Source organism: Carettochelys insculpta, chromosome 10 (genome assembly GCF_033958435.1).
Source record: "Carettochelys insculpta isolate YL-2023 chromosome 10, ASM3395843v1, whole genome shotgun sequence".
Classification (NCBI taxonomy): domain Eukaryota; kingdom Metazoa; phylum Chordata; order Testudines; family Carettochelyidae; genus Carettochelys; species Carettochelys insculpta.
The window spans coordinates 4,288,525-4,307,194 of record NC_134146.1 but is presented as its reverse complement, the minus strand read 5'-3'; the positions used below and the strand labels follow the sequence as shown (position 1 = coordinate 4,307,194).

Genomic DNA, 18,670 nt, shown 5'->3' with positions numbered 1-18,670 from the left:
CACGTTGGTGGGTTTGATAGTCGGGACGTAGATTCCACGGGAACAACTGTCACACTCGTAGGGTCCAAGCCAGATTTGAATGCAGGTCTCCTAGGCGGGAAAGCAGAGTAGCAAACAGCTTGTGTACCACAAGCACATTTGAAGCAACATTTCTTTGGGCTCCCTTCCCTCTCTACTGTCTGCCACCGTTTACCTTTCCCCCTGCCCTGACGGGCTTTAGAAAGCAAACACCTCTCTGCAGTGCTACCGCTTTGATTTCCTCCCGAGACCAGCGCCCCTTTCAGAGCTGTTCCCCGGCCTGCCCTGAACTGCCGTGACTCAGCACAGATCTGTGGCCACACGGCGGACTCTGCCGCATCACCTCTGAAACTCAGCTCAGGGGAACTGTCAGTGGGCCACCCTGGAGAGGGCGATGCTGCCTGGTTAGGAGAGTTTGGGGCTCTCTTCACTGGAATTGCCAGGGAAGTTGGGAAGTTTCACCGCTGTCCTTTGAAAGGAGAAGAATCTGTTCAATAAATAAATAAATAAACACAAACAGGCGGGGTCCCAAATCAGATTCAGGGTCCCGCCGAGGTTGGCAGCCTGTCCAGGAGCGCGTCTGAGCATTCAAAGCGTCACCTCCTCTTGTTTACCCTGAGTTTGCTCTTGGCACCCAAGGAACGGACTCTCCCTGAGAGGCCTCCCCCGTCCCTTCTGGCTCCGTCTCTCTAAACATAGCTCGCATCCACAGGGGTTTGAAAGGGAATGACAAACTTCCTTCAGCCTAACCAAAAAAAAAATAAAGAAGCTAGTGAAGAGATTTGAGACAATATAATTAGAGCAGTTGGAGAGAACGCTGCACCTCCCCTCCCTTCTCCTCTGTGTTCTCGAAGCTAAGACAACAAATAACCCTTAGAACGCGTAGGGTTTGGTGACCACAGGGGCAATGCAGTGAAACATCCAGTGTTCTTGGACAGAATGCAACAATAAATAAGTGACACTTGGCTTCTCGCCAGGTTGCTGTTCCTCCGGCACCGTGGGGGGGCGGACAGAGAGTTTGTCGTTTCCATAGAAAGAGAGAAGCCCACTCTCGGTCGCAGTGCTGGGAGACGCTGTCCATTCTCAACAGCCTAAGGCTTCGCCGGCGACAAAGCCCCACCCTGGCATTGGGCAGCACTGCTGGGATTGAGACATTTGAGGGAAAAATCTCATTTTTTCGAACCCTCCCGGTGGGGCCCGCTGGCCAAGTGTGTGTGTACGAACCCCAGCCAGAGCCCAGGTCCCAGGGAACTGCTGGCTGCTCTTTCCTCCTTGCTGTTCAAACCACGCCGCTAGTGCGAGAAGTCAGGGAGTCTGAGGCGACAAAGGGCTCCCTTGACACGGTCGCCGGAGGGGTGCAGCCGTGTGACTCCTTTGCTCGCTCAGTCTCGAGCTCGGTTTCGTCTCTTCAGGAAGAAGAAGCCGCTCTTCTGAGGAGGGCCCAGCAGCACTGGCACTTGGCTTTTGTGGGTAATTTTTATCTAAAAATCAACACGTCAAACACATCGATCAGTAAGGCCCAGCCCAAGAAAGGGCTCGTGGGGCTAACTCCCCTCAGAAGGAGGCTCACTGCTCCCTGAGAACATGACAGCAGCCATCTTGGCCAGCATGCGGTGGAGGGAACCCAAGGCACCCGCTGCCGCAAGGAGAAGCCTTTACAGCTTGAGCCGAAAAGCCAGGCTCAACTCCTCTGTAGGTCGGACCCGTAACCCACGCTGACCAGAGAGCAACTGTGCCACCAGGAGCCAGTCAGCTCTTGCTTCCCAAGACTCACACTCCCGTAATTTGCTCGAGGTTTTCTGCCGGACGCAAAGCCCGGATAAGACGCCCGGGTTTTGAGTCCTGTCCCCGGCATGCAGCCCTGTCCTTTCATCGCTGCCCCGGCGCACGCCATTCCCGTCTCCTCAGCGAGGACCAATGGCCCCCTGCTTTTGGGACGTCAGCGATGGTTCTAGGCCGGCTCCACCAAATGCACTCCCCTGGAGGGGCCAAGTGACAGGAAGCCGGAGCCCGAGAGGTTTCTGACACTGGCTTCCGAGGGGCCGGTGGGTTTCCTCGGGAGCGGCTGCTGGTGCAGGGCCCACACCGGGACAGACCAGGCTGGATAAATACCCTGCCCACTCCTCCAGGGACAGGTGAGCTGGAGGGGGTGGGCGGCTCACAGATTCGACTGTCATGGCCAAGTCAGCAGTGTGCAGAACACAAGTGTGAGGAGCTGAACAGCGGAGAGCGTTCTGGGCAGCCCCAAAGAGATTTAGGAGCCCAACTTCCATTTTCCGGGGTCCAGGCCCACATCTTCCTCAGCATTTTGATCCCCAAAAGCAATAGGAGTTAGGCACCTAAGTACCTTGGCGGGTCTGGGCCTGAGGCTCTCAGATCTCATCAACAGCTGGGGGGGATTAGACGCCTTCCTTGTTTGGAAACTTCCCCCAACAGCCCTGCAGTTTGAGTGGGCCACCCTTGTCCAGACACCATCACCCAGAGGCAGATGGGAGCGTTACGCCCGATCCTCCCTCCAGACAGGGGTGGCAGCGTCTCTTGCAGGCGCCTGCTCTGCCTGGGTCGGGGACGTGGCACCTGCTGGGTCGGGGGGGGGGTCTCCTAGCTTTGCGGGTGCACAGAGCCAGGCTGCTGATGGGACGGATCTCTGAGCTGCCAGCAGGACCCAGCGCCACAGAGCGAAGGCTCTGGCTCGTCCTAGGACCCTGAGCCGGGGCACTGCTGAGCCGCCGGGCCGGGGCACCCGCTCTCCAGAGATCCTGTTCCCAGTGAGGCGCTTTAACGCGCTCCCTTCTCTCCAGTGCCATCACTGCAGTGAGTCGAACTTGCTGCAGGGACAAAAATAGCAGGTTGCCAGGGCTCCGATGCCACCCACCAGGAAGCTCACAAGCACCGCTTCAGAGCAGCGGCATTGCGCTATCACGTGAGACGCGGGGGAGCGGGACGAGGCGAGCAGGTGTCATCGCCCTGTGCAGGCACGCTGGGTCGGGCCGTTGTGGTCCCCGCGGGGGGTCCCATTCAGCCCTCCGGGGTCACTGTCCTGGGATGATCCACGGCCGGGCGGCACGTGAGCCGCACGCCCGCCTGGGACGGGGTAGCTGTGAGTGGCAGTTGGGCTCCTATCAGCTCAGCCAGCAGGTCCTGCTGGGGGGGTGCCCCTGCTCAGCCCTCCCCTCCTGGCTCGGTGCCCAGTGCGTTTTGGGCTGGTCCTGAGCAGCGCAGGCCTCTGCCTTGGCTGTGAACGGGCTCCATGGAAGGGAGGAAAAATCTGTCACCTCTCCATCAGAGAGAGTTTATTGGGAGACCTGCAATGGGGGCAACCGGGAAACCTGCCCAGCGAATGCAAGCGGGGCAGCCCCTGGCTCAGGGGCAGAGCCCTCTGTTCTGGGGACCCTGCAGGCTGCCAGGGACGCCGTCCTGAGCAGTCCCTGAGTGGGAAGACGTGGGCTGGGACGTCAGGGCCGGGGCGATCCGGAAAGGAGGTGGAATGCAAACGACCGGAGTTTTCTGCTGCCTCAAAGCCGCTGCTTCCCCAGTACCGTTTAGCGGGAAAGCCAGAGGTGTCCGCTGGGCCCTGTAACCTGTACACGGCGCCCTTGAGGCCGCGTCTGCAGCAGGGCCAGTTCCCGGGCCTGGCTCCAGGGAGGACAGCAGAGCTGGGCAGGCAGACCTGCTCCGCCTGAGCTCGGCTCGGGTGCTTCCCAGCCACTTGTTCACATTAGCAAGAGCAGGAAGGGGGAGCTTGGCAGGATCTCTGGGGGGTCGGCGCGCAGGGAGCCGACATCGGAGCTGGACGCTGAGCCGCTCCCACCCCGGGAGTGACTTGCGGCACTTGCGCTTCTCCCGCATTCTCCCAAGGCGGGGAGCCAGGACCTGAAATCGGCCGCCCCCTCCTTGCCCCCAGCGTGGTGTTCAGCCTCGGCCTTTCAGACGCCCTGCGGCGTGAGCGCCTCCTGTTGGCTGGACCCCGCGCTCGTTCCCCAGCTGTTAGCCTCAGCCCACGGGTCTTCCGTGCCCCAGTCCTCTGGCGAGATCACAGTCCAATGTATGGAGCAGCCCCTTTGGGGGTAACACAGTCCAACCCTGACAGGCCCCCAAGCCCTCCCCCGGGCTTTTGGTACTGAGTCTTACCCCTTGTTGGGGCTGGGCACTCCCCAGTGGGGGGACCTCGCCACGTGCTACTTGCTTTAGTAGCTGCGGCTGCTGTTCTCAGGGCCTCTTCCCATGTAGCCCCTCCTCTTCACCGCTGCTCCAGGGCTCCCCCTTTCCTGCATGAGCAGGGCCTCTCCCCAGCCTCAGACACATCCCCACCCTTCTGGGTCCCGCCAGCGACACAGCCGCTTAGCCCCTGCTGCGCCTTTTAGCTGAGCCTCACGCACTGTGATTGGCTGCTGCTGGGCAGCCTTTCTAGGCGGGGCTGGAGGACCCAGCTTCACTGCTCCTTTTTCTGGGGCAGGGTGTGGCACGAGCACGAGGCCTCCGGCAGCGGGGGCCTCAAAGGGCCTGGTGCCCCCGTGACACGCTCTCTGCACTTAGCGGTGCACGTGCCAGAGGTCAGGAGTCAAGAGGGCGAAACTTCAATTTCTGTTTTTAAATTAAAAGGTGCAGCTGCTGTCGCCCTCTTTCTGGGGGCTGCAGGAGCAGGGCCGGTCGCACTGCCCGGCTCCTTGGAGGCACGGCCATGCAAGGGCACTGGAGCAATTTGCAGAGGGGGGGGTGCTGAGAGGCACTGAACCAAGCTACAAACCCAGCGCACGACGGAAGCCCCCTCGAGCCGGGCGTGCGGCAGGTCCCCTCATTTCAGCAGCTGTGGAAGGGGGAGAATTGCCAGGAGATAACAGGGCGATACCCCCCCAGCCCCCGTCCCAGGGTGGGAATAGAGACAGGCAATCTGGTAGGCAAAGCACAGGAAGCACGTTGGGGGTTTTCCTTGGATTCCCGAGAAAATCCCCCAGCCGTCGGCGGCTGCTCTTGGTGGGGTCCCTGCCATCCGCCCACGGCCGAGCCCCACCGCAGCCCCCTGTGTACTCACTGTGCAGGGAGGCTGCATCCAGGGCTCCCCATCCACCTGCATGGGCAACAGCTTGGTTGTCCTGGAACCCACAAACAGACGAGACTTGGGGTGAGGCTTTTCCCCAGCGAGGCTGGGAGTGTCCTGCAGCTCACAGACCCCTGGCAGGAGGGGAAGGGACCACAGGACACTCACTGGAGGAGCCCCTAGTCAACATCCAGCCGGACCCACTAGCCCTGGGCCTGTGAAATGGAGACGGAGCCCGTGGTAATGCCTCCCACAGGCCCCTCGGCCGGAGCGCTAGCACCGTGTCTCTCGGCACCGCTGGCCACAGTTTTGACACAGGGTTCAAGGCCAGACGGCACCACCAGATCCTCCACTCGGACCTCCCGTGGAGCACGCACCCCCAGGCCCAGCTCGGGAAAGGGGAACGAGGTGGTACAGCTCTCAGGAGACCAGATCGGGAGAGACCAGAGGCAGAAAACAGGGGGCCCAAGAGGCCCCTCAGTGCCGAGAAATGAGGGAGGCCCAGCTAATCCTGACACATGACACGCGGCAGAGGCTGGCCAGAGGGAAAGCTCCTTCCCCGCCTGCAGTCAGTCCGACCCCGTGCACCCGAGCATGACCCAGCCAGACAAAGCCCAGGGCCGCCTCAGCAGCCCAGCCGACCCCGTCCCGTGTCCCACCCGCAGCCGGGGCCCCTCCTGATGCGTCGGAGCGAGGCGGCGTTGTGAGGCTGATAACCGCGAGGGCAGAGGCCCTCAGACTGTGGAGCACTCCCCTTCCGGGGTGTGGGGGACCTGTCGGGGGAGGGCCACCCCCCGCTCTGCCTTAGCCATTGGCTCCCAGTTCTACTCCCGGCTACGGCTCCTGGCCCAGACCAGGCTCTCCCCATGAGTGGGTGGCAAGGAAGGCTTCCCGGTGTCAGAGGGCACAAGCCAACAGAGGTGCGCGCCCACTGAGCGCTACCGCAGATGGCCCACCGCGCCCTCGGGCAGCGCCTCACGGCTGGGAAGTTCCACCCCACGCTTTGCCACTGGGGAGGAGAGAGGACGGACCCGGCCAAGGTCTGCTCAGGAACCCAGGCCGGACAAAGGCAGAGAGACCAACAGACTCCGGCGTGGGAAGCTAACAGGAAATACTGTCCGGAGCAGCTGTCCCACCGCAGGGCCTAGGAGCCCGACTCGTGGCAAAGGCCCCAGCTGTGCTTGGTGCTGTACACACCCCTCCAGAACCGAAGGCGACGAGGCCGGGGAGTAACGCCTCCTGCTGAGCAGCTTCTGCTGGAGGAAGGCCCGGGCTTTGGGGCTTGCCCCTTCCACCAACGGAAGCTGATCCAGTACAAGGCAGGTGGCGCAGCGACTGGGTCTCAGTGGCGCCTCGGGCAAGTGGTGAATGCAGCTGGTGGGAGGCTTTCCCACAGCCCCAGCTGTCGGCCAGGTTCTCGTGGGTGTGGCCAAGTCAGCCACGGGCTGGGATGGTACCTGATGGTGACGGATGAGCACTGGGCCAGCCTCTTGCCCGCACTCTTCAGCCCGGTGTAGATCTGTCCCATCTCCATCGCTCCCTCGAGCCCCACCACTTCCAGGAGCTGGTCGCTGAGGTCTGTGGGGAGAGAAAGACACGCACGGTGTGTGGGGGCAGGCCTGCCTCGGCCAGACTGGACTCCTGGCTCCAGACGCAGCCCCTCACCCAGCCTCTGGTCCAGTGCCACTGCTCGTTACTGTTCCTGCTTAATGGCGGGGGCAGGACGGTATCTACGCAGCGATCCCGTGGTTCATCGCCACAAGAGTGGAGCTCTGCAGCTGCTGCAGACGCACCCGCGGTACTGCCTGGCAGCGTAGGGCCGGGCCACAAACTCCTTGCTGAAACCCAGCGAGAGGGGGCGTTAGCTGAGCGGACTGTAGCTCGCTGCCTGGGCACAGCGGGTAACAGCTGTACCCGTGCAGGAAGTACCCTGACCTGGGCTCCTTCTGCAAGGGGTTGTTTCTGAACACACAGTGTCATGCCGGGACGGTGTCTGCGAGCTCAGCAGAAAGTGGGGGACTGACACATCACCTCCCCACCAGGGACCAGCTCTGAGAAAGCCGGAGGCTTTCTCCACACCAGCCCCCTGCATCCCCAAGGCCGTGGCAGGGAGGGAATGCTAAGGCAATGCAGCTGGCCGAGGAGAATCGAACGGGTCTGGCACAAAGCAGGGCCCATGGGGGTGCGTTGGGACCAGGGCTGGGCTGTCAGGGGCTGGCCTGGGGCAAGCCCATAGGTCACAGTGCTGCAGGGCTGCAGTGACTTAGAGCAGCCCCTGGCTGCTGTAACTTATTCTGGGCTATGTCTGGCTGCCGGAAAGCCCCCAAGCCATCTTTGCACCCCGACTGGTGGCGCTCCGTAGGTCAGAGCCCGCACTTTTCCAGGGTGCGCCCCTTCCTCTGCCAGTCCCAGGGGACTGAGTTAGGGCCTGAGCTAGGAGTGGCAGAACCGCCATGGGTTGGCAGGTTGTGCTGGGACTAATCCCCGCCCCACAGGGATCAGGTAGAGCTCCAGAGCTTTTGTGCCCATGGGGAAGGCACAAGGAGGGAAAGCTGGGCTTGCTGTAAGAAGCTCCGCGAGAAAAGAAAATACAAGGGAAGATTCCTGGCCAGGTGGCCTGGGCAAACGACATCAAGACATCATCTCTTGTTCGTGGTCTCTGTCCCCTTTCTCCTCCTGGTTTCCTGCTCTCCCCGCCGGGGCTGCACTGACAGGTGGTGGGGCTAGATTAGAGACCACACTGACTCTGAAAACACCTGAGAGGAGGGGATGGGAACCAGCTGAGCATGCTGTCCCAGGGCGATGCTGTGGCTAAAGGGGCGAACTGGAGACTGTCTTGGAGTGAGGTGGCATGTCCTCAGGTTATGGTGTCCATGAGACCACTGCACAAATACGCAACCCAATGCTACTGGCTGCTGTTCAAGAAACCGGGGAGACTAGAAGCTACAAGAATGATCTGAGGTCTAGAAAACTGATGGTACATCTACACCGTGCCTGGGAGGCAGAGTTTTTGGCTTGGGTCTTCTCTTTTCTTGGTGGCCTCTTCATGTCACCCTCCGATTTGTGAGCCTGTTGATGGCTGACCAGCCCAATGCTGGTCTCCTCCCACGCAGCCTCTGGAGCCAGCTGCAGGTCGGGTGTCCAGAAAAGTCTTGGAAAGGAAATGGGAGCCCAGCTTCCCCATGACGTGCACTGTCCCCATACGACTTACCACTAGAGAACAGGCTTTGCTAGCCATGTGTCCTGCTGCTCTCGGCTTGCTCTGTGGGCTGGTGCAGAGGGCTCTTGGGTTCACAGCCCTCCACCCAAGAGCAGTCCCGGAAACGCCCGGAGCACAGGAACGCAGCCATCTCTAAGTGCCTTTATAGGTGTCTGACTCGTCTTTACTTTTAAGGCCTCACCGTTCAATGGATCCCCGGCGGCGTAAGCTGGAATCAGTTCCGGCAACAAGGTGTGGAGTTGGCTGCTCAACCAGCCTGTCCACTGCTTTGTCTGGTCACTTGCCAACCACTCAGAGGATGCCGCTTTTACCACTTCCCACGGCAGCAGCGGTTGTGAATGCTGCTCCATTCCTGGTGCAAGAGGAAGGGCTGGCTCCATCAAGCAAGCGCGTGCTTGTATGGTGAGGGAGATGGCCTGGCACGCTCACTTCTATTCACCACTGCCCCCGGCGGTGCCCTGCCCGCCCTAGCTGGGAAGCAGTCTCTGCTCATCCACAGCCCACACCTGTTTATCCGCACCCCCACTCTGGCCTGGCTGTGCGCTCCGGACAGAGACGCATTGTCTTGTCCGGATTTGCAAACTCAAGCTCCCCCTTGCGGGTGATGAAACGTGGGGGTTATGGCAAAGGCAAGGGCTGCCGATCAGTGGTTTGCAATGGCGTGGAGCAGAACTGCTGGGCTGGGGAAGAGGCGCGGGCAGCAGAGGGAGGGAGGGAGGCAGAGAAGAGAAGCGGCTGGGAGGAGAGCCGAATGCGAATGCTCGTTTGCTGATTAGACCAGACCAGGCCATGGCTCTGCAAGAGCCCTCCTTCGGAGATCAGCATCTCCCGCATGGCAGCACCCCTTTGGCATGGGACCCCTAGAGCGTCCCTGTGAGCTGAGCCCTTGCAGGCCGCCCAGGAGTGATTCGGGACCTGCCCGTGCCTGGGCGCGCGTAACAAAGGTCATTCGGCACGCAGCTGGAAACCCGGGCCTCGGCCTGCAGGGCAGCGTGTGCGCCGCCGGGGAAGGGGGTTCCCACACCAGCTTGGGCAGCGGCTTTTCTCCGCTGTGCGGTGGCCAGCCTCTCTGCCCCAGCTCGGGCCGCTCTGCGGGGCGAAGCGGCAGGACTGGCCGACATGGGGGCACTGAGCAGCTGCGCCCACTGCAAGGGGCAAACTGGGAGCCAGGGCGGCAGAGCTCAGCTGGGGCGTGGGGACGGCAAGCAGCAGAGCAGTCCCTACGCCGCTGGAGGGCTGGGCATGGGGCAGGCGCACAAGGAGACCCGGGGCATGTGGCTCGCTCTGCGAAGCCCCCACGCACAGCTCGGCCCCGCGGGCGCCTTGCAGTGGTCTGGCTGCACCCGCCAGCTGCCGTAACCAGCACGCGTGCTGGGATCGCTCCGTTTGGGAGGTGCGGCTGAGCCGGTGGGCCAGCCCCTGGCTGTGTCTCTGGGGCTCCGAATGCCGGGACTCCGCTCTGCAGTCAGCAGCAGGGCCCCGGCTGCCCACAGCCCGTCGCCCACCTTGTGACCGTGACCTCCGCTGGCTGTGCCCGGCTGCACGTCCTTGCCCTTGGCTGCATGAAGAGGGATTTTCCCAGCCGGGTGGGGTGGGTGCAGGACTGTATTTTCTCCCCGGTCGCTGATGAAGAAGCAAAAGGGCCAAGAACGGCGCCTCGGAGAACTGGGTAATCATTGCCCCCGGACGGCGACATGGTGCCGTGGGGCGTAGACGGGTGTGGGTATCGAGGCCCTGCAGGAGGCAGCTCCGAGGCATCTCCCCGGCTCAGGGCAGGACACCGCCCACCACACCACGCCCTGAGCCGAGGCTGGCAGAGGACAGCGGGGTCTGGGTTAGCCTCTCGGCTGCTGGCTGGCAAGAGGCTGTCCTGCTCCTGGGCAGCACTGGCAGAGTGACCGGAAGGGCGGGGTCCTTGAAGGGCAGCCGTGGTGCCACCGGATACCCGGCCGGGACAGGAGGGCTCGGGAAGGGGGAGACGGCACCCGCCTAGGGCAGCGAGGCCGGCTCCGGAGCCGGAGGGGAGGCCAAAGCTCTCCCCTGGCTTGGTTTTCTTTGCCGGGGCAGGAGGACACCGGTGGGCGTTTGACTCTCCAGCCTGAGCCTGTCCTGCTCTCCACCTGCGCCGACGGCGCTCAGGAGCGTCCTGCCCCCTGGCCCCGCTTGCCAGGTCACAGCCGCCGGCCCCAGCTCTAGGGGCGGCGAGGGGTGTAGACAGGGTAAGGCTCCCCCCTCAACCCTTCCAGTGCCACTGGGCCCGTTTCCTGGCGGGCTGGAGGGGTGCTGAGATGCTCTCGGAGTCCATCCTGACACCGTTCTTTCCATTGTTCTCCTGAGGCAGCTTCTCTCTCGGCCAGACCGGCGGCGCTGTCCAGGCCTGCAGCCCCACACCGCCAGTAGCGTAGGCCGGCCTGGTTTGCAGCCCGAGTCTCTGCCCACAGAGGAGCTGGCAAAGCTGGGCCGTTCCCGACTCGGGGCTCTGCCCTACAGACGCAAGCGTGACGGTGGGTTCACGAGGTTCCGGAGCCGACAGCCCGTCAGATCTCTCCGCGGGCCGACTCGGGGTGCAAAGGAAGAGCCGAGGGGGACGCGCTGCCTCTTGGAAGGGCCCTTCCCCGTGCGGAAGGAAGGTGCTGCCTGCAAGCGGCCTGGCACACATGGGGGAGGCAGGCGTTCGGTCCCCTCTCAGGGAGCGTGAGAGGCTGTGGCTGAGTCTGAGTCACTGAGGCCCGGGCTGGGGAGGGGGCTTGGCACGTCAGCGGTAGAGCAGCACAGTCCTGTGGGAGCACCCTGAGCCAGCCAGGGGCAATAGGCGCAGGCTGGGCGCGCTTGCCCTGCTGGGGACCAGGGTCCGGGCTTGCGGGAGGTGAAAGGCCACGCATCCGACCCCGCTCCCCAGCAGGAGCATCAGCTGGGCGGAGTGAGCGAAGCCTCTGTGCCCTGAGCCGGGCTGGACTCCGAGGTGACCATTTCTCCAGGGCCCCCCACTTGGCTGGGTTCCCATTGGGCCAAGGGCTTATCCAAGACTGGACGTGCCCCGGGTCCCCCAGTCTGCACAGCACTTCTCTGGGAGGTCGTCCAGGAGGGGCAAGAGGTTGGCAGAGTGACGGCAGGGGGTATTCAGAGACATATCAACCGACAGGAGAAAAGCGCCTGCCCACTGCTCTGGGCGCCCACAGAAATCCTGCCAATTGCACCAAACTCGCCCACCCCGACACCGACGTAACCCAAATCACCAGGCGTCGCCCGTGGCACTCCTCACACACCGCGCCCGTCACCTGCCGGCCCAGTGCAACGGAAAACATCACCCGTTCCAGCTTCGCTCCACCGCAGAGCTTGAAAATCCATCGCTGCCATGGCCTCGCAGCTTGCCGCTACCACGTCCCACTGCTGCGACATGTTACACCGGCGGCAGTTCCCTTGAGGAGCAAACGAGGCACGAGGAACTATCCTCCAACTTCACATTAAGCCATTCTGAAAATGGCAAAATGCTCCTGATTAACTAAATGACTCTGTCGTTAGGGTACAAGAGAGACAAGGTGGGCGAGGGAAGAGCCACGTAAGGAGCCGCTTCGGCATGTGAAAGAGACAAGCTTTGAAGCTCTCCAAACTCTGGGGAAAGGAGTCAGTGGCACAGCTGCACCCCCGGTGGAATGGAGTATTTAGCGGAAAAAGAGACCGTGCCAGGTGACGAGTCATGGACCAGAAAAAAGAGGGGTTAATGGGTTACAGGCTGCAGTAACAAGCTCTCCATCCAGCCCCTGCATTAAGGCAATCATTTTGTAACTGCTTGACCCTCAAAATGAAGTTCCCAGGCTCGTCTTGCAAAGGGGCAGGCGGGTTTCCATTGAGGAGGTCAGATAGGGAGGGATCCCTTTGCGAAAAGTGCTCCCGGGCAGGGGACGCCGTGTTTCACTTTTTCATCCTTTTCCTGCGCCAGTTCATCTGAGAGCAAAGCAATTTGGTTCACCCACACAGTTGTTGCGGGAGGATTGGGTGCAGCGGGTGAGGTACGTCACCGTGGCTCTCTGCTATCATTCAGAAAAGAAAGAGAAAGTAAATATTTCCGTGCAAATTCTCCAAAGCAGACGAAGTACTCCAGTTACTAGCATGGTACCACTGAACTGTGAAAAGCATCTCGCTGGAACTTCCAAACCTCACACATCTGGAAGGTCACTTAGGTGATGTCTACACAAGCCCGGAAGAGCAAACCCCTCGCTTTGGAGCGTCTGGTAGGGACGCACAACATTGACCTCTCAGAGTTGCAGTTGACCCCGTAAGCCTCATGAGATGCGAGGAGTAAGGGGGTTAGACAGGAAAAATTCTCCCGTCGACCTTCTTCAACAAGGATGGCCAGGTAAGCAGCCGAGAGCAGATACGTCGACTCTAGCTACGCAACTGCCACAGCTAGAATTGTGTATCTGCAGTCGACTTCCTTTGCCTAGTCAAGACAGCCTCACAAGCAGACCTCCTCCAATTTTTTTCCTCTTTTATTCTAATCAAAACCCTTTTCTGTCAGAATGTGGCACTGGTACTAAACAGACCGTTTTCACGCAATCCTACCAATGTCAGTGAATTATGCTGTGAACACATTTTGGGGAGATTTTTTTAAAGAAATGTTGATCTTTAAGTCACAATTTTATGAAATTTTCACATATATTTATATTATTTCTAGTGCTGTAGCAATCGTAGCACATAACGACAGGTTGCGTCTTTTAAGGAAGCGGTTCTCTCAGCCTTCCCAGCGCACTCTACCCCCGACTTATCCTGTATTCCTTTAAGTTTCACCTCGCTTTAAAACGACTTGCTTACAAAACCAGACGTAAAAATACAAGCGGGATGCAGCGTACTAGTACTGACAAGCTGCCGACTTCCGCTTTTTCACCACGATCGTCAGCTAAATCCATTGCAACAGAAATCTCCTGAGCCCATTTCAGCGTACAGAGCTGTAGACACGAGTCATTCCTGCGAGACATTTTAGCGTGTATTGACTTCGCTGGTGCTGTTTATGGAGATTGTTGTAAAGCGAGGCGAACAGCTCGAGGAGCTGCCGGACCCCCTGGAAGACCTCTGTGTACCACAGGCGTACATGTACCCCTGCTTGAGAACCATTGATGGAAAGCAAGTCCTACCAGGTCATATGCTGTGCTACTGCTATTGAGGTGCCACAAAGATGCGGGGAGAGGGAGGGGGCAGGCAAAGGGGGAGAACTGCCCCAGGGCTCAGTAACTCAAAGGGACCTGGGGCTCCCAGCCGTAAAGGCTGGCTCCCCCGGTTCTGCCCCTCACACCCCAGGTACCGCCCCTTCGGGGAACATGGAACTGCCCCCAGACACCTTGCGGAGGTGGTCAGCGCCCTCGGATGGACACGGAAGGGTCCCCCAAGGATCAGTCCTGGGACCTGTGCTGTTCGACAATATACTTATAAAGGGTCTGGAAAAGGGACAAACGGTGAGACGATAAAAGGTCATAGATGATACCAGCTTCCCCAAAGGCATCGCAGAGAACTGGGTGATGGGGCAACAAACTGCTGGGTGCAGCTCAGTGTTGAAAAATGCCAAGTACTGCACGTCGGAAAACCCAATTCCAGCCGTGCAGCCCAACCGACGGGATCTGAATTAGCTGCTAGCTAGAGATCTTGGAGTTACTGTGGACACTTCTCTGCAAACACCCAGCAATGGGCAGCAGCCCTCCGAAAAGCAAACCATTAGGAGAGAGAGAAGGCAGAAAATGTCATAACGCCGCAACGTAAATCCCTGGTATGTCCACAGCGTGAAACACTGTGTTCAGGGCCGGTCGCCCCCTCTCGAAAAAGATAGACACTGAAAAAGGACACAGAAGGGCGACAATCAAGATGAGGTGCACAACACCTCCATGGTGGCAGGGCATGAGAAGAGCTGGCAGAGGGAAGGTCTGAGAGAGGTCTGTAAAATGACGACTGACGTGGAGAAGGTAACCGAGGAAGTGTTATTTCCACTTCACAACCCAGTGGACTGAACAGGCAGCAGGTTTAAGACACGCAGAAGGAAGCATTTCTCCATAGGACACAGCAACAACCTGTGGAACTCCCTGCCGGAGGACACTTGTCAGGCCAAAAGTACAACTGAGCTCAGAAAAGAACACGACGTGGTCGTGGGATAGAGGTCGATCCATGGTCATTAGCCAAGACAATTGGGGACAAACCTCACGCTCCAGGTGTTGTTAACCCTCTGGCTGCTAGGTGCTGGGACGGATCACTCGACAATTACTTGACAATAATCACTCTTCACACTTCTCCCCACACACAAGTAGCTCCCCGGCCCACAAGGCTAGCGCCGGGCCGTGTGCTTTCGCGCCACATGAACACCGACAATCTCCAGAGCTCTTGGGCCTGCGCGCGGCCCCAGTGGGGGCTGACTTGGGCATTTATCACGGACTTGCCGAGAGCTCTTTGTTGCCTTGAGGAGGGAACAGGTGGCCCGGCAATGGTGCAGGTCTGCTTCGGCTTCTTCCGCCCTGGACAGGCTCCACGCACACTGTTCCTTGCCCAGGGCTGACTGTGAAGTAGGAGCATTACAAACTTCACTGGCTCCTGCAAGAGCCGCTGAGCCCCCGGTGGCGCCCCCCGAAAAGCCACCGTTGAGCACGGTGCCGGAGCTCGTCTTGCTTCACCAGGATGAAAGTGTGACGGGTCCCCCGCCATCACAGGGTCCGTGACTCCGCCTTGGATCCCAGTGTCTCATGACTTCCTCGCCTGCTCACCCCGTCTCTCCTGGAGAGAACTTCTGCCCCGGCTTCTGGGTGTGTGTGAGGGTGGTTTCTCCGGCCTACGTGCTATGCGACTGGGCTGAAGTTCTGCTCTCCCCAGCCTCTCCTGTTCCCTGTGCCTCCAATGAGCATGTTAGGAACCACCTCGTTCTGCTCTGGAAAGCAGCTGCCCGTGGGCCAGAGGTCAAGGGCTTCAGAACCCTCCCAGGCCCTCACTTGCTGGCAGGGACCCAGCTCACGGTCAGCCAGCCCCCAAGGGAGATGAGCAGTCCAGCCCCATCCCTGCCAGTCCTGCCAGCCCCCACCCGCACCCACCTCACCGTGCGGGTAGCAAGAAGAAATACGCCCAGACAGCGCCTGGGCGGGTCACAGGCAGCTTCCCTCAATGTAGCGCTCACGGGGTTATTGCGGAGCAGTTCCTGGCTGCTGCTCCATAGCACCCCACTGGCTGCAACTGCAGGCCCCAGGCTAGGTGGCCTGGTCCACACCCACCTGCTGCTTTCGGACCCCTAGCAAGAGACGGCCCTTGTCCTGACAGACCGGGAGCAGGGGACAAACAGGAGGATTAACCTCACTGAACGGACAGGGCCATCTCCGGACAGTGAAAGGAACCATCTCTTGACCGTTCTCCAGGGCTTTCAGATGCCCAGAGGGTCGGCACATGGACAGAAAGGTTTTGGGTGCCGTTGGTCTTATGCCGAAGGAGTCAAGGAGGTGGGGTGAGGGAGGTGTAGATTTACTTCTGTTCTGGGCCAGCTAAATGCTCATGGGAAAAAAAAAATCTTGGCCCGAAAACTTACCACTGGAGACTTTCCCTCCCACTCCTGTTTTAAGGCCTGGGCCAAGCACCCACAGGGCCACCCGCCTGGCTCAGGCATCCCTGCGCCGTGCTTTCCCGAGCCCTGCCGGCTCCCAGGCCCCTGTCTGGCCACACCTCCATGGCTCACCTTGGACGCAGAACTTGAGCTCCTTGGCATCGGTGACCACCGTGGAGTGCAGCTTCTCGGGCACTTTCTTGCTCATGCGGTTATAGCCACGCTGCCTCTTGGTCTCGCCCCAGAGGTTGGAGCCGCCGTACATGCTGGGGATATTCAGGACAGCGATGCCCTCCAGGGAGGTGCTGCTCAGGTCCAGCAGGGTTCCGTCACACTGCAGATAGGCAGATGTGGTTAGGCGTTAGACCAGCCGTGGGCAACCAAGGCTAGTGAGTGGGCTGCAGGAGTGGTCTTCTTCATCTCAGTGGGCCACAAGATTGAATCTGGGCCTGCCCAGTAGCCACAACTCCATGAATAAGATTAAATGAATTTAATACAGGCTGGATATTTCACAAGATGTCATAGAAATGCTTACTCGGCTATATATTTGAGTTTGTCTGTCTGTCCCTCCATTTGTTCAAGAGCTGCTCCTACGTGGTAAGAGCTAGGACCACCAAATTTGGGGTACAGCTTCCTCTTACCCTAAATTAAAGCAAGGTCATGTTGTGCCAGGACAATGGGATGTGCCTGGAATGCACCTGTTTCTCTTAAAATGGAAAAGGGACAACTCTGCTAGCAGGAATGATTATATTAGAGTGACCACAAGGGGGCAGCAAGGGGCCAGAGATGGGGTTGGGGACAGGTATAACCCCACTGGGCAGCAGAAGGTGGGGTGGAGAAAGGGGCAGCTGTCTACCATCTATTTCAGAGAGTTTGTCTGTTTGTGTACCTCTCCTTCTCTGGGTCTGTCTGTCATGTGGCTGGGGGTCATGCATCCCTCCTTCCGGCTGTGCTCGCTGCAGCAGCCACGGGGAGACTCTTCTTACCTGCCCCCAAGCTGCTGCGGCGAGAGAGGGCAGGGGCCGTGCTCTGTCCCCAGGGCAGCACACCTCCGTACCGAGCCCCTCATCCCCACCCCAGAGCAATGAGTCAGATGAAGAAAAACAAAACGTATTTGGGTTGAGGTGCCGAGGAACAGCGGCGAAAATCTTCTTGTCGTTCGTATATGCCAGGACCATTCCCTTGCCCCCACTGTGAACGCCCATGCCGTTCAAAGCTCGGCCCCCTGCGAGTCCACAACCGAGGAGCCTGTGGAAGCTCAAGACGTCACCGTTGGACACGACGGAATACCTACTACGTCGCTCTCAGATAAACTACCAGCAAAAGTAACATGAAAAAGAACAGGCTCCCAGGCCCCCCGGGCTGGGAACGAAGACGGACTCCCAGGATAGGGCGATTCTCCTAACATGCATCTGACGAAACGCGTCTTTGCCCACGAAAGCTTATGCTCCAAAATAGCTTAGTCTGTAAGGTGCCACAAGACTTCTTGTTGCTTTTGAAGATACAGACTAACTCGGCTGCCTCTCTGATGCTTTCCTAACTGGGTTTGTGAACCTAGAATTAGCGGCATGTGCTGATGGAGCCGTGTGCTTTGGCTGGATGCAGAGACAGCACATGGCTCTCGCAGTCAGCACTGTGCGCCGTCAGCACACGCCTCACTTCACGGGCCTTTGCTTTTACGTGCGTGTCCCATTAACAACACCAGCAGGAAAAAATACACGGATGGAAACCAGTGGAACTTGTCAACCCTGCGCATGGGCAGCGGTAAACAGAACGCCTCCCGGGTGACCCACAGAGAACCACCGGTGGCCCACCACTGCATTTGGCACTGACTGACACCAGGGGATACATCCACAACCCAGCATCCCGTGGGCGCACAACTGAGATACAGAGCTCCCAGGAGCTGGGCGGGTCCACTGCCCCAGAACTTCGGAGCAGTCAAGGCCAGGAGAACTGGTGAGGTCCCACCTGGGTGGAGCCCTGCTGTGAAATGGTCCAAACAGCCTGATCTGCTGCACAGGTGTTCCAGGCACCAGCCAAAGGGTGAAGCAAAGCACCCGAGTTCAGGTGACCGCGCACCAGGGAGGAGTGCGGGGCGGGGTGTGGCAAGCCACAGCAGTCCCCTGAGACAGCACTGCTGCCTTGCTGGAGGACAAGCTAGTCACGTACGGGGCTGGGCTCAACATAGGGACCTTTGGGGAGAAACGCAATGGCCTGTGACGTACGGAGTCAGACCAGGCGATCCCTTCTGGCCCCTGCGTTCCATGACCGTGAGCCACGGAGGCATGTCTCTTGGGCCGGGGGAAAGAGAGGAGCCACGGACTGGCTGATGAGTTCCCTGACGGGGCTCGGGCTGGGCTGAGAGGCCCAGCTGTGCAGCAGCGCAAGGGCAGCAAACAGAGCAGGGTCTTCATGGCCCGGGATGTTTGGCCCTGATTCAGCAAGGTAGCTGAGCACGCGCTTAGCCCAGAGGTGGGTGCCCATGTGGTCCGAGTTAGGCGCACGCCTGGGAGCTGCTGACCCGTGGCCTGCGTACACAGACTGCCCGGGCTGGCGGGGAGACTGGGAGGAGCTCAGAGGTTGCCCGATGGAAACAGCTGGGGATCCAGCCCCGGAGAGGCCAGTGGGGACTTGTGCCCGTCCTTGGCCTTCCCATGGGGAATTCTCCGCCTGCGGGCAGCAGCTCAGAACAGCCAACGCGCAGCCCCAGCACAACGTCTGCTCTCCTCCGCACCGCCAGGGCTGGAGCCATTTGTCCCCTTTGACCATATCCCGCGGGCTGCTCAGAACTGCTCGAAGCACGGCGAGAAATAGAGCCCAGCCATCAAACCGA

At 59.9% G+C, this 18,670-nt stretch overlaps 1 protein-coding gene across 9 annotated transcripts in view; it reads right to left on the bottom strand.

Moving 5' to 3' along the window:
- Positions 1–797: 797 nt before the first annotated feature.
- Positions 798–18,670, bottom strand: part of DGKG (diacylglycerol kinase gamma) — a 122,933-nt gene continuing 105,060 nt past the window's right edge. For all 9 annotated transcript variants that reach the window (XM_075003756.1, XM_075003754.1, XM_075003749.1 and 6 more), the window contains 4 exons: positions 15,970–16,171; positions 6,514–6,634; positions 5,051–5,111; positions 798–1,499 (listed from right to left, as the gene is read on the bottom strand). In XM_075003756.1, coding sequence (XP_074859857.1) covers positions 1,401–1,499; positions 5,051–5,111; positions 6,514–6,634; positions 15,970–16,171 — 483 coding nt within the window. In that variant the 3' untranslated portion in view covers positions 798–1,400. The remainder of the gene's footprint in view (positions 1,500–5,050; positions 5,112–6,513; positions 6,635–15,969; positions 16,172–18,670) is intronic.